The following is a 15,265-nucleotide window of genomic DNA, read 5'->3' as shown; positions in this document are numbered from 1 at the left end:
AATATTGCAAGTCCTTTCATATGACTTGGGAGCAGGCTAGTGCACAGGAACAAGTTTAGAAAAACCTGGACCTATTCAAAAATAAAAGAAAATGTCTGTAAGTACTGCTCTAGTTCATGCTTCTAACAGTGCTGTATGATAGGGTACTTTTCAACATATTTATATTATATATAATATAAATATAATATATATATTATATTATATTAATATGCACTTTTTATGTAGACTGATTTGTATTTAAAAAGGTAATGTGATATTTCACAGTATGCTGTTTCATTTATTGTCTGTTAGTGTTGATTAATTTGACCTTTTCAAACCAAATGAGCATATTGATAAATGAATTACTAATAGTTGGTAATCTATATATGTGCTGCTTCAGGATTCAAAAAAGGTCACTTAATGGTGAATGATTGTCTCAATTGGTAAAAAGCTGCTTTCAGTGTTGTTTTTACCAATCATAAAATGTCTACATTATTGTTGACTGTTACATTTAGAATCAATACTTTCAATAATATAAAATTTGGTCACAGATAAATGTTTAAACTTGTAGTTAGTTCTGTACAATGTTTAAACTTGCTAGTTTTGTACAATTTCACAATTTCCAGATAATTAGTATAACACTGGGTAGTCAAATAAAATGTAAGAAAGTTTACAGATGCAGAACACTCTAAAATGACTGGGAAAACTACATAGCAATGAGAATTAAGCTTTAATAACATTAATATACAGAATTAATATTTTTACAAAAGTGGAAATCAAATCTCCGGGCAGATACCTTATTTAAAACTGTAAAAAGATAATTACAATACATCATTTATCATTTTATTCACTTTTAGCACACAGAATACTCGAAATTAAAAGATATATGTATATCACACATCAAAAATGACCTTTTAGTGAATTGTTTGTAATATTTAAATTTTGGACTTTTAACTGAATTTGGACTAAAATAATTTTGCTTTAAGAGACCATATACCTTAATTATTGTTATTTTATTTAAAAATTATTGAACATTCCAATCTGTCACTACCAAAAAATAACAGTGCCTCAGAAATGTTACCAAATGTTTCAGTAGTGAGAGTTTTGATAATGGCAGTTTTAGCTAAATTGGAACATAAGTCAGTACATAACTAGCAAACACAGTTTTGTACAGTTGTACCCACAGAAAATTATAATATTCTTCATTAAAGGACAGAAAGGTTTACTTAAATGCAGAAAATATGTTTTTTTTTTTTGGTAGTGGCAAAGGGAACACACTGATTTGCAGACTTCTGTACAATTTTACTTCAAAATGATGGGCTCTAACTGCTCACTCTGAAAGTCAATAAAACATTTGGTCGGGGTATTCACATAAATAGTAAACAGATAGTGCTTCCCTTTTTGTGCCAACTTTTTGGTAATCTTTTCAGATTTGGGTGAGTTTCTTTCAGTTGAATCTTTCAGTTGTTCACGTTTTAAATGTTGAGTGTAGGTGAATGGCACAAACCTTAGATAAGACAGCAAATCTGTAGTTAGAAACTGATTATTCTAGTTGTTTGTTGAAACAGTTAATGATAATCGCTGTGAAATGTCTGACTCACTGTTTGAATAGCAGGTTAAAACTGGATTTACAAGCAATTTCTTTTAGAATGCAGCATTTTCCAGAGTTTATTAAACCATGGCATTTTTATGCTCTTCTGCATAACTGTAATTTTGTGCTCACGCCCAAACAAATTGAAGAATGTAAGTAAGCTCAACGCAATGTTTTATGCAACTGTTTCTTTATCTACAGATAAATGTGCGAGTTACTACAATGGATGCTGAGCTGGAGTTTGCAATCCAGCCCAGCACAACTGGCAAACAGCTTTTTGACCAAGTATGTAATTGAAATGGGAAAAACATATGGAGCACTTTAGAGATCTGTCACAGGCCAATCCATTAAACAGCACAGCTCTGATCAAAATGTAAAGCCTAAAGTCAATGATTCATTGATATTATGGTACATATAAACTTTGTGCTTTCCTCTTTTGAAGATAGTGAAGACGATTGGACTGAGGGAGATATGGTTCTTTGGACTGCAGTACCAGGACAGCAAGGGCTTCTCCACATGGCTGAAACTCAACAAGCGGGTCAGTCCTGCTAATGCCATTTAATACTCACATGCACAGCAGAAAACACTACTACTGAGTCACTTTGTGGACATAACTTTCAAAAAATGGAATAAATTGGAAAACATAACTAATATACCACTGTAAAGGAAAAAAGCCAAAAGCATATTTTACTGAATCCTCAACAGCTAAAAATAACATCATAGGTTTCGGTATTTAATTACTTCATTCTGTTCAGGAGACTTGCTTTCAGTTTTTCAACGAAAACTGTCGGGATATTTTTCATGCTTAAAAGTTGGTTACATCATCTGCTTCTCATGACCCAAGCAATCCTAAACATTCAATGAATCTAAGGTCTGCCAGTACAGCGGCAACTTGTTTAATTTGTTCACTTTCTTTTGTCTTTTCTCATATGACAACCACACATCCTTTTAGAGCCATAGAGTCTAGATCTGATTGTCTCCTACTTCTCAAAAAACAGAACTCCAGTTTTGGAAACTCCTTCTGTTCACTGATTTTCTTTCTCCTTCCTTATTTCTAATCTCCTAAGAAACATCTCCTGAAAAATAAATAACTTATCAGTAAGGGTACTGATTGACTTATCAATAAAGGTATAATAAACATTTTAATGAATGAAAGGTGGTCTCTGACAGAATGTATGTGACACATTTTTACTACACTGAGTTGCCCGTTTATACTTCTATCTACAGTCCTTGGACATTTTATCAGTAACATCAGTATACCATAGGTGTCACGATTGGCCCCTCCCAATCCTCCATGTGCTTTTGTTTTGGTCTTGTCCATGTGCTTTGTTTTGATTCTTCCCTGTCCTGCCCCCTTGTTTCTTGACTCCGCCCCTTATTTTCACCTGTGTTGCCCACCTGTGTATTGTTAACCCTTGTTGTTTCCCTGCATTTGCAATGTGTTTTCCCCTGCGAGTTTGCTGGTCTTTGTATTGTTTGGATTGTGCTGTTTGGTCTTTGTAGTGAATTGTTTGATTTGTTTGGTATTTGTTATTCTGGCCTCTGTTGTTTGTTGTTCCTGTGTTCCTTTGCGCCATGTCTGTCCCTCCTTTTCTCCGTGTTGTCTCTGTGACCTTGGACTGTTTTGACCCCGAGTTTGGATTTGCCCATAATAAATCTTGCTTCTCTTCGCACATGCGTCCGCCTCATCATCGCTCCCCAACGTTACAATAGGTGCACTCTGTAGGTATGATAGCTGCCTATAGCCCATTGCATAATTTATCAGATGCCCTCTACCCCATCCAAAAGTGGTTCCACTGAGAGAAGAGTACAGTTGATAAATTGTGCAGCAATAGACAGACTACAATAAGTAATTGTTAACTCATAAGGTGCACCTATATGTTAAGTGTTCCTGATAAACTAGCATGCACAGTACTGTGCAAAAGTCAGAGACCACCCTTTTGTTGATTTAATTTCCAGTCAAAATGGCCATTATGCACAAATTCTTCTTTTTTTTAAAAGCAGGATAAATATATTTATCACATAATTACAAAAAAGCCTCCAATGTTAATCATAATATTAAATCTATCACTATTCAGTTTGTCCATTCTCATTCTTACTTTGCCAACAAAAACAGTTCCAAAGGGTCACTGACATTGTGTTCCCCTTCAAACAAATACTAACATTCACACAAGTACCTCAAACACACTCAAAACACACCTTAGCTGCCTTGGGATAGGAATATCAGAGGGTGCTGAATTAGTTCACATTATAGTTAAAAGAAAAAAATAGGAGTTTTCAAAACTGGAGTTCAAAATATTATTAATAGATATGGAGAAAATGGGACTCCCAACAACCATGCAAGACCTGGCAACCCACCAAAACAGTCACCATCAGATAAACATTACTTAAAGCTTTCCTTTTTAGAGAGAGAGGAGAAAATAGAAAACAATATGTTTATGTATGCGCTTTCACTGTGAAAAGACAGCTCAACCCAATAGGTCAGAAAGGTGTGTAGCTTGAAGAAGCTGATACTGAGGATAGGGAAATGATCCCAGACTGGATATCTGAGATGTAGAGTTGTAGGTTTTGGATATGGTTTAGGTTATGGACAGAGCCTAAAATTGATATCTTTGGAAGTAACAGATGTCAGTATGTTTGCTACCGAAGCAATGAAAGACTTTTTGAACCATGCTTATAAACATCAGACAAGCTTAGTGGTGGATGAGCGTGAATAAGTTTGGGGATGCATAACAACAACTGGACTTGTTGATTTGTTTTTGATTGCATCATGAATGCTGATATAGTGAGGTAAACATTTTTTAAAACATTACAAAATACTCTCTGATTGAAAAGAAATTAATTCCATAGCAAGATAACAATTCCAGGTACACTTGTGAGAAGATTAAGACATAGGCTATTTATCAAACAAAGAAGCTGCTGGTGTTCTCAGAACAATACTCTGCCAATCCAGAGCCTAGACCTTAACATCACTGAATGTGTTTGGGATTACTTGGACTGTGAGAGGCCCAAAATGCATCCAATTTGATTGGAAATTAAATAAAGGACCTTGTGGTCTCTGACATTGCCATGACAGAGTAGGTACATTAATAATAATTAATTGACTGGCATTGTAGTGTATTTGTATGGCTACATATGCAGTTTCAAGTTTATATATTACATCAGGTGACTGCACAAGATGTGAGGAAGGAGAACCCACTGCTGATCAAATTTCGAGCGAAGTTCTATCCAGAAGATGTGGTTGAGGAGCTGATCCAGGAAGCCACCCAGAGACTCTTCTTCTTGCAGGTCAAGGAGGGAATCCTGAATGATGACATTTACTGCCCGCCAGAGACTGCTGTGCTGTTGGCCTCCTACGCTGTGCAGACCAAACATGGGGACTACAACAGGGACTACCATGTGCCTGGATATCTTTGCCATGACAAACTGCTGCCCCAGAGGTGTTAGCTATATCTTTCGACTCTCTTAGCTTTACTGAAATCTGTTCTGAAATGTTTTGTATAGTGCCAATTTAACAATGCGAAAATTTTAGGCATCTAAGCAAATTTTTAAACAATTTACCTCAGCAGTGAGTTTATCACAATATATATTAGAATAAAGTCATATTCATAATTCAAATAAACATAAAAACAATAAAAAGTAACAAGAATTTATTGGGTCCATATTTTTCCTTGACACCTTTACAGCCACCACAGAGACTTGTTAATATCATCAATTACATCATGAGCACAATTTAACGAAGCACTGATTGGTCAAACCAGGAGTTGCTTTTTAAACTACATATAATAATGGGCTTCCTCAAAAATGGTTAAACAAACACACTAACATCCATAAAGTCACCATTTATATATATATATATATATATATATATATAAATGGTGACTTTATGGATGTTAGTGTGTATATATATATATAAACACATACTACACAAATAAATAGATTTTGAATGTGCCTTTGGTGCCTAATACTTTCGCACATTACTGTATATAAAATAAATGGTTTAATGTCTTTGGTCAGAGTCTTGGAGCAGCATAAGCTGACTAAAGAGCAATGGGAGGAGAAGATTCGGGTGTGGCATGAAAAACACAAGGGACTTCCCAGGTACTGTAAGATAAATACTTAAACAACACACTGCAGAACTGAGCCCTTCTGATTTGTTGTAGCCCTACATGGCTCTAAATCGCACCTTGTGTCTACTGAGTTGAATACTTTATTGCAAGGAACTCGATTCCAGTTAGAGATCTATACATTGTTTAGTCTATTTTCAGCCCTATTATGCCTAACTCGGCTCAGTGTTTTACACTTAAAAGTTAAATTATTGCTTTGTTTTTCTCTATAATTCAAATGTCGTTTCACAGTAAGTTAAGCAATGGATTACATTTACATCCAATTAACACTCTATATCGACAGGTTGATGTTTTGATGTGGCCTATGCAAAAGTTATGGCACATTGTAAATTTATGTTTTATTTTTCCAATATGTTAAACTGGCAGAGGCATTATAAGACAGTCCACTGGTTAAAAATGAATGGGATATCTCATAATGCTCAAGCATCACAGATGTTATACAGAAAGTCCCATCTTTCAATAAATAAAAAAACAGCCAATTGCTTTGTTGGTGAAAGCATAAGTCTTTTTTGAGCCCAAAGCAAATCTGAATTCATCCTACCATTTATGACTTACATGATACATTTTACTGTGTAATACTCTGGTCCTCTAGCACTGAAACCTTCCTGAATCTGTTAAATTATTCAGAGAGGAAGCTATGGTCGAATATCTGAAGATTGCTCAGGATCTGGATATGTATGGCGTGAATTATTTCAGCATCAAGAACAAAAAAGGATCAGAGTTGTGGCTGGGAGTCGATGCTTTGGGACTCAATATATATGAACGTTCAGATAAGTATGGCCACATTTGCAGCATAGCTTCTGCATCCTGATTTTTTTCTGGTCTTACTGATATTGTGCCCAAATATGCTTATTTTTTTTTAACAGGTTAACACCCAAGATTGGATTCCCATGGAGTGAAATTCGTAACATTTCATTCAATGATAAGAAATTTGTCATTAAACCAATTGACAAAAAATCACCAGTACGTAAATAACTTATACCTCAGCAAGTGATTATATATAACTGACTCAGACTTAAGGACTTAGACTTATAATCTTGTAGGACTTGTACTGAAAGGTGTCAATTCAGATTATCAAAGGAAAATCAGATCATTCTAACTAAATGAATTAGGGTCTTAGGTTACCTGAAACAGACTTTTTATGTGTTTTTGGTATAATGTACTGTAATATATAAAATAACCTTATTGAGAAGAACACATAAAAGTGGTAGATATCGCTGCTCCCCACAGGACTTTGTCTTCTATGCACCCCGTCTGCGCATTAACAAGCGCATCCTGGCTCTGTGCATGGGAAACCATGACCTGTACATGCGCCGCCGTAAACCCGACACCATTGAGGTGCAGCAGATGAAAGCCCAAGCCAAAGAGGAGAAGACCAAGAGGCAACAAGAGAGGTGACAGGAATAACTGAACAGCTATATGATTCACTTCCACAGTGTGATGGAAATATTTCACTCTTCTGAGATCTTCATGATCATGTCAGGTGGTGTTTAACCCTTTACTGACCTTGGCCCATTAGGCCTTTCATTCAAACCCAATTCCAAAAAAGATGCAACAGTAGGTAAAATGTAACTAAAAACTGTAAGCAGTGATTTTGTAAGCCCAGTTTGACCTGCAGTGCATTCCAAAAGTTAAGACAGGGGCAATTTAAGATTAGGAAGTGTTCAGAAAACATTTAAAAAGAACATTGTTGTTCTTTTAAACAATAACCGAAAACATTTTAAAAGAAGTAATGTAATAATGCTTGGGTATAAAAGAAGCATCCAGGAAGGGCCTTGTCCTTTATAAGTAAGGATGGGTCAAGGCTTGCTAAAGTGTTGCCAAAAAAGCACCTGGAAATAGTCCAACTGTTTAAGAACAATTTTCCTCAATGAAAAATTGCAAGGATCTTTGGTGAATAATAACATCAAATGTTTAAGAATGCATAAAAAGGAAGGCCACAAAAAACAACTGAATGCCCAAGACCTTCGACACCTCAGACAACACTGCATTAAAAACCAGAGTGCTTCTGCCATGCATATTACCACAGGGCACAGGAATACTTTGACAAACCACTATCAATAAGCATTGTTTGTCACTGCATCCACAAATGCAAGTTAAGTCTGTATTATGCATGGTGAAAGCTATATGTCAGCAACATCCGGAAACTCCAGAATCGACTCCACCCTTCAGATTGTCTATGGAAATAATGTATATTTAATTCTCTGGACCAAAGATGAAAAGGACCATCCAGACTGTTACCAGTTGAAATTTCAAAAGCCAGGGTCTGTCATGGTATGCGGGAAGGTATGGGTCACTAGGAGAAAGAGGGCTAGTACTACAACAATAGGAATATTGAAAACATTCTGCTGCTGTCGGAACAAAACCATTTTACAGGTTTTGATATCATTTGAAAAAGCCTGTTAGCTTTTACATATTGTGTAAACTTTGTTATGAATGGGCCAAAAGAAATGGACCAAAATCACCAGAAAAAAGTCTTGTTCCATTGACTTACATTAAACGTAACGTATGTTATTTCTTTCTCCTGATACAAGTTTTTGTTTCGACAGCAGCATTGTGGTGTGTTATGAAGTGCTTAATATGATAATGATATCCTTGGATGGTTGCATGATTTGTATAACTGAAGAATGGCAAAAATTTCAGCTTTCAAAACTGAATCAAATAGTGTCTTTTGCCCCCAAGCATTTATTAGGTGCCATTAAATGTAATGGTGATGTAACACAATGGTAAGCCTGGCCCTGTCCTAAGTTTCTTGGAATTAATTAAAGGCATCATATTTGGAATAGGCATATATTTCCAAAAGAAAACAATCAAGTTCATAAGGTGAAACATCAGATATCATGTTTTTTGGAAGTCTGAGGTGTGTGAAGGTTAAAGGGTTGAGAAAAAAGAATCAATTCCTGCTTCCACCCTCTCTTTTCTGAATCAGTGGCATAATCTTCTTGAAAGCTGTTAATCCTGTTGTTTTGGTTCAGAGCACTGCTGGAAAATGAGAAAAAGAAGCGAGAAAATGCTGAGAGGGAGACCGAAAAGATTGCCAAGGAGACCATGGAGCTCATGGAGAGACTAAGACAAATTGAGGAGCAGACCAAAAAGGCTCAAGAGGGTAAGAATTTAGAACAGCAAAACGCTTAGACCCCAAATTACTTTGCAACTGTTTGAAATGAAAATAGCATTTGTAATGTAAATCTAGTTGTACTGTGTTTGCTAAAGCAGAACTTGAAGAGCAGACCAAGCGGGCTTTGGAGCTGGAGAAGGAGAGGAAGTTTGCCCAAGAGGAGGCAGAGAGGCTGGAAAAGGACCGCATGATGGCAGAGGAGGCTAAGGCCACGCTGCTCCAACAGTCTGAGAGCCAAATGAAAAACCAAGAGAATCTGGTATGAAACATCACCAACTACCACGGCTGACATGGTGTCAAAAAGTAGTAGTAGATAACAGACAGACTGCAAGTACTAGATATCAATATATGTCAGAGATTTTATCTGACATTTTATTTTACTCTCCAAAGGCCACAGAGTTAGCTACGCTAACATCCAAGATCTCTCTGTTAGAAGATGCCAAGAGAAAGAAGGAAGAGGATGCTAGAAAGTGGCAGAAAAGGGTGAGAGTAACATTTTTGCCATCTCTAGGGACAAAACCTTTTTTTTTCTCATTTTCATAACTGCCAACCATATTCAAGCATGCTAGAAGAAGGAGATATTTTCATGAAGCTTCAAAAGTTCTATCAAGATAAGCTTTGCATATGTTGTAGGGAATGGCAGTAGTTTCACAACACTGACCAACTATATGTTTCATTAAAAAGAGTTTTAGAAGAGGTTCCCAAGTGGTGTAGCTGTTTGGCTTTGGTTTGGCCTTGTTCTTGAGAGATCGCAAGGTTGAATCTAGGTTGAATGATATCAAGATTCCAAGACCAGTCCCCCCCAAACACATAGTGTAACTAGCAGAAAGTTAAACCTTGCTCTACTCAATGTAAGCTGCTCCTGAAAAGTACAGATTTATGCATACAGTAAGACAGGGCAGACAAGGAGGAGGAGTGGCCTGCAATTATATATAGTGACTTTATCTGCAAAAGTACTTCTATTGGTAAATGCATGTCTTTTGAGTATGTTACAATCAACCTTTTCAATGATACGCCAGTGTTAATAATTGTAAACAGACCTCCAAAGCAAAATAGTAAATTTATGTCAGAAATTTTGGAATTTTATCAGTAGCGTCCACAAACTATGACAAGATCCTTCTGTCTGGGGACTTTAAATTACATATAGATAGTCCTTCAGATAGTAATTCATTAGAATTCATTAGACTTCTAGAGTCATTTGATTTGAAGCAGCGCTTGGGCAGCTCTACCCACAAGCTAGGTCACTAAAGGTTTAAACACAAAGGTGTCTCAAATCTCAGATGTTTTCATATTAGATCACTTCTGTATTTTCTTTCAATCAATTTAAAAGTAGAAGAAACTACCTGAAAGTTACTTTGAAAAATGCTATATTGACTCAGAAACAGTTGGGAAGTTTAAAACTGTTTATAATAGTTCAGCGAATACAGATATGACTCCATCTTGTAATGATCTAGTCTCCTATCTAAGTGCTAGATTACGGGAAAGCCTTGGCCTTCTCTCCCCAAAAAAAGGAAGAAAAGCTTGCACACTCTTAAAAATCCATGGATGAATGCATAAATATGCCAGCTTAAGAGAAATTGTCATAAATCAGAGCGCTTATGGAGGAAAACTAAACTGCAGGTATACTATGATATTCTCTAAATGCAGACCTCAGTCTATAATAATGCTATGAACATATCCAGACAGTCATGTATCTCCAGTGTAATCAATAGACACAAAGATAATACCAAAATCCTTTTTTTCCACCATAGACAAACTAATTAACCCTAACTTGTCTGCTAATGCATTTAAAATAGACCTGATATGACAGGGTGTAGCTCAACAGACTCAAACAAACTCCTATAATGTCCCTGATAAGCCAGCTACATCAGTAATGACATCTTTTTCTGTTATCAACTTTGAGGAGGTCACAACTATTTAAAACAAACTAAGTTCATCCTCATGTGATCTTGACCCTGTTCCTATATCATATTAGTTTTTGATTGTGTGCACAATGATGTTTTCACTATTGTAAATTGTTCTCTGTCAACAGGTGTTTTTCCAGATGCTTTTAAAACTGCCCTGGTGAAGCCTCTGCTAAAAAAGAGTAGCATGGATCCTTCCATACTAAATAATTTTAGACCAATTTCAAACCTACCTTTTCTAAGTAAAGTCTTAGAAAAAGTTGTTTTCAAACAACTAAATATGTATCTAATATCAAACAATTTATATGAGAAGTTCCAACCATAGTACAGAGACAGCATTGATTCACATTATGAATGACCTCAGGCTCAGCGCAGATGCACATAGAAATCCTTCTATTTTGGTTTTATTAGATCTTAGTGCAGCCTTTGACCACAAGATTTTACTCCAGCGTCTTGAATGCTGGGTCGGCCTCTCTGGCACAGTTTTAGAATGGTTTAAATCATATTTAAGTAATAGACAGTTCAAGGTTTCACTTGGAAATCATTCATCAAAGCAATTTGCCATTTCTTATGGAGTCCCCTAAGGTTCAGTCTTAGGGTCTTTGCTTTCCTCTTAATACATGCTTACCTCTAGTTGATGTCATTAGGAAGCATAGTATAAATTTTCATAGCTATGCTGACGACACCCAGCTATACATCTCTATTCATTCTGAAGATCAAGACTCTATAGACAGACTAACCAGCTGTGTGTCAGATATTTCTCAGTGGATGTCGCAAAATTTTCTACAATTAAATCATGAAAAAACTGAATTACTGATTGTTGGTTCAGAAACTCAGAGAAAAATGATTTTTGAGAAACTTGGTTCTTTAGCTTCATATACCAAACCTGAAGTATGAAACCTGGGTGTGATCTTAGACTCTAAGCTCTGTTTTAATCCACATGTAAACACAATCACTAAAGTAGCTTTTTTATCACTTAAGAAATATCACTAAAGTTCTGGCCTGTTCTATCTCAGAATGATGCAGAGAAACTTGTTCATGCATTTGTTACAAGCAGACTTGACTACTGTAATGCTCTTCTTACTGGACTTACTAAGAAAACTACACATCCCTGTACAACTTGTACAAAATGCAGCAGTGTACATCCTAACAAAAACAAAAAAGAGAGATCACATCACTGCACTGGTTGCCTGTATGATTCAGGATAGATTTCAAGGTTCTGCTCCTAGTCTTTAAAGCTAAAAACAACCTAGCACCTGATTAGATCACAGAGTGTCTGTCTGTTTATGTTCTGGCACATAATCTAAGATCTGCAGATAGTGGCCTTCTGCAGATACCCTCTGTAAAATACAGAAAACATGGAGAGGCCTATTTCAGTTATTATGTATCTAAACTGTGGAATTCAATTCCACCTTTTATTAGACAGTCAAGCTCAGTGCTCACTTTTAAGAAACACCTAAAAACGTACTCTTTAAACTAGCATTTAACTAAAACTGAATGTCTCGTGGTTTATCTTATGTCTTGTAATTTAATCTTCTTCATTTTCTTATGATTCTAATTAAATACTAATGATCTCTTCTATAACTATATTTTATCACCTGTCTGTAAAGCACTTTGAGCTGCCATCAGCATGAAAAGTGCTATATAAATAAAATTATTATTATTATTATTATTATTATAAGAGAACCAAATTGGCTTGTCCTAATTGGATGTAGAGCTATGTAGTATGAAATGTTGAATTAAAACAGCAAACAGAAAAATATAATATGAAATGATGTCATAATTCAGATTCCATGACATTGCCCACCCCTGCTAGAAGCATCAATTTATTACTCCTATTTGACTGTCTTGACAGGCTGTCATGGTCGAGGTGGATCTGGAGAAGACAAAAGAAGTGTTGAAGAGCAAGATAGTGGGGGTCCACATCCAAGCAACATCCCATCCAGAGAATGACCATGATGAGAATGATGAGAGCAGCGCTGAGGCCAGTGCCGAGCTCACATCTGCTGGAACATATCAGGATCGCAGTGAAGAGCAGCGTATGACAGAGACAGAGAAGAATGAACGGCTACAGAAACGTCTTCTGGTGAGTATGGAGAAAAGTGAAAGTTTGCACCCAAAATAGCAAGTTAGATTAACAAAGAAAGACCAATGTAGATGTTATATGACTTGAATTTATATAGCACCTCTCTCAAACCTTAGGACTCTTTTCAGAAATAACAAAATGCACAATAAACTATAAACAAAACAACCCACAACACATACACACAGATCCTCAGCTGGCCAGTGGGGGTGTACTTCCCAGTGTAATGTCATTAAAGCAGCCAGCCCAGGCAGTTTTAAATGATCTCACATGCATAGAATATGGGAGGATATAAAGAAAAGCAGGGATAATTGAATGGAACTGATGTTTATATTCATCTGATGGATGAAATCCAATAAACAAAAGTACCTTTGACCCAAGCTCTGTGCTACACTGATGTTGTTTACTAGATACTCTTATATAACTCTAATTAATCAAAGCACATAAAATGAATGAGTTAAAAACTAGAGCACAGTATGACTTACTGTGGCCTATAAAAACAGTCTACAGTGAGTCATAAAGTAAATAATAAAGTTTTCAAAATGCTTGACTGCAACAAAAAAGGATTATAGCAGTGCATTCTGTCAGTATTACCAGGAATGCCTGTTAGAAATTTAACAGATCATCTAGATTTAGTATTACAGAATGCTGAAAAAGTGAATCATCTTTAGAGAAAAGTGACAAATTAATGCTTACTTGCAAACCTAATCTTAAGAAAACTTAATTGCAGTTGTAGAGTTTTTAATGGCACTGTTTCATATATATGACTTAAATATTCCTTTTTGGGATCATGACAATGACAAGACATTTGAACTAACAACACATATTAGGGTTGAATCTTCTTTGTGTTTTCGCAGGCTCTAAGTTCAGAGTTGGCTGATGCTCGTGATGACAGCAAGAAGACAGAGAACGACTTGATTCACGCAGAGAATGTACGGTTAGGCAGGGACAAATACAAGACCTTGCGTCAAATCCGACAAGGAAACACAAAGCAACGCATTGATGAGTTTGAATCCATGTGATTTTTTCCCTTGTGATAAAAGTGTAGTCCAGTCATTTAGTCAGTCTCTATGTTTAGATAATCATTATAAATGCTGGAGAGATTAGATTAAAATGTTTCTCCAACTATATTACAGAGTGCTCTGATTATGTGACTCACTGCAATGAGGTTATGATGTCATAATATACATAAAATATAATAATTATGTAAAAAATTAGAAGTAGGAGCGATGGCTTCCTGACATAGAAACCATGAAACCTTTCTCTAAATTACTATTTTATTAGTGTTGAAAAAAATTGACACACTCCAAATCCAGGAAATCAAGGAATGGTTCTGTGAAAAATCTAATTTATAAGATTTTTCTCTTACTCTTGATGTAGTTGACCAGCTAAAACATGTTTGGAGTCCAAATTTTGCTTGTTCAGTATAGAGCTGGAGCTGCAAATTTAATGTTGGTAACATCAGAAGTCAATAATCACCCAAATCCTCAAATGCTCAAACCGTATCTTCATTAAAGTTTCAAAGTCTTGTGCTTTTAAGCATAGTATGACTGTGAACTATAAAAAAATAACAAAACCACATTGTGTAGTTGAACACAGCTGGTAGTCTTTTTAGACATCAGGGTCTATATTTGCAAACCACAGCAAGAGTAGGAGTACTGATCTAGAATCTGTTTTTCTGACAATGACCATCATAAATACAGAGGAATATTTTCTAAGATCAGTCCTCTAATTTACGACTGCTTTGTGAATACCAACTCTGTTACATGAAATGACTGCCCGAAGGGTTGCAGTTTTGATCATTTTTATAGTCCACAGAAAGTCATACTGTGCTCAAAAACACATTGTAAAGTCTACACAACGGTAATGAAGACCTGGATGCGATCTGGACAGGTTGAGAGAAGTTTTGAGGATGTATTTAGGGAAATTATTTAGGTGATTATTGACTTCTGCTGTTTCTTAGCAATGTCAGCCTCTCAGCTCCAGCTCTAAACTAAAGAAGCAACATTTGGATGTCAAATATTTTTAGCTGACCGGTTACATCTACAGCAAGGGGGAAATTGTGTAAATTAGATTGTTAAACAATTTCTTTAAGAGGAGTAAATACATACTACAAAATGTAAAAGATGTGTATTTGGGGCCTATTAAAAGGCACTGAAATTGAAGAATCAAATGTAGGCCTTCATGCAATGTAGTACAATTACAGAATGAACATGATCATATAAAATTGTTCAAATCATAATAAAAACAATCAAATAAAATGTTAAGCTCTGTGTGCACTGGTATCTGTTTCTGAAGTCACCAAATGGTATCACATGTATGTCGCACTGCTGTTTTAAATGTATTCTCAAGCTTTGACACATATGTGATTAAACTATGTTGCAACTGGAACAGACATCTTAACTACTTACATAACAGTTTCTGCTACAGCTAAGTAGCAAACTTCCTGTGATGGACTGTGTG

General features: G+C 35.9%; 1 protein-coding gene across 6 annotated transcripts; it reads left to right on the top strand.

Moving 5' to 3' along the window:
* Positions 1–26: 26 nt before the first annotated feature.
* On the top strand, positions 27–14,331 carry msnb (moesin b). Of its 6 annotated transcripts, none has more exons than XM_037540574.1 (13): positions 27–93; positions 1,772–1,855; positions 2,013–2,108; positions 4,736–5,010; positions 5,588–5,671; positions 6,325–6,471; positions 6,564–6,660; positions 6,928–7,091; positions 8,673–8,803; positions 8,911–9,074; positions 9,206–9,298; positions 12,575–12,805; positions 13,660–14,331. In XM_037540574.1, the coding sequence occupies exons 2-13, from the start codon at positions 1,793–1,795 to the stop codon at positions 13,822–13,824; spliced, it is 1,710 nt and encodes a 569-aa protein (XP_037396471.1). In that variant the 5' UTR covers positions 27–93; positions 1,772–1,792; the 3' UTR covers positions 13,825–14,331. The 6 variants fall into 6 exon arrangements, with proteins under 6 accessions (XP_037396471.1, XP_017568856.1, XP_017568854.1 ...); XM_017713367.2 differs by having other exon boundaries at positions 30–97; positions 4,859–5,010; XM_017713365.2 differs by having other exon boundaries at positions 30–97; positions 8,914–9,074.
* The last annotated feature ends 934 nt before the right edge of the window (positions 14,332–15,265 follow it).

The sequence above is a fragment of the Pygocentrus nattereri genome, chromosome 8, assembly GCF_015220715.1.
Source record: "Pygocentrus nattereri isolate fPygNat1 chromosome 8, fPygNat1.pri, whole genome shotgun sequence".
In the NCBI taxonomy this organism is placed as follows: domain Eukaryota; kingdom Metazoa; phylum Chordata; class Actinopteri; order Characiformes; family Serrasalmidae; genus Pygocentrus; species Pygocentrus nattereri.
This window is presented reverse-complemented; position numbering and strand designations above follow the sequence as displayed.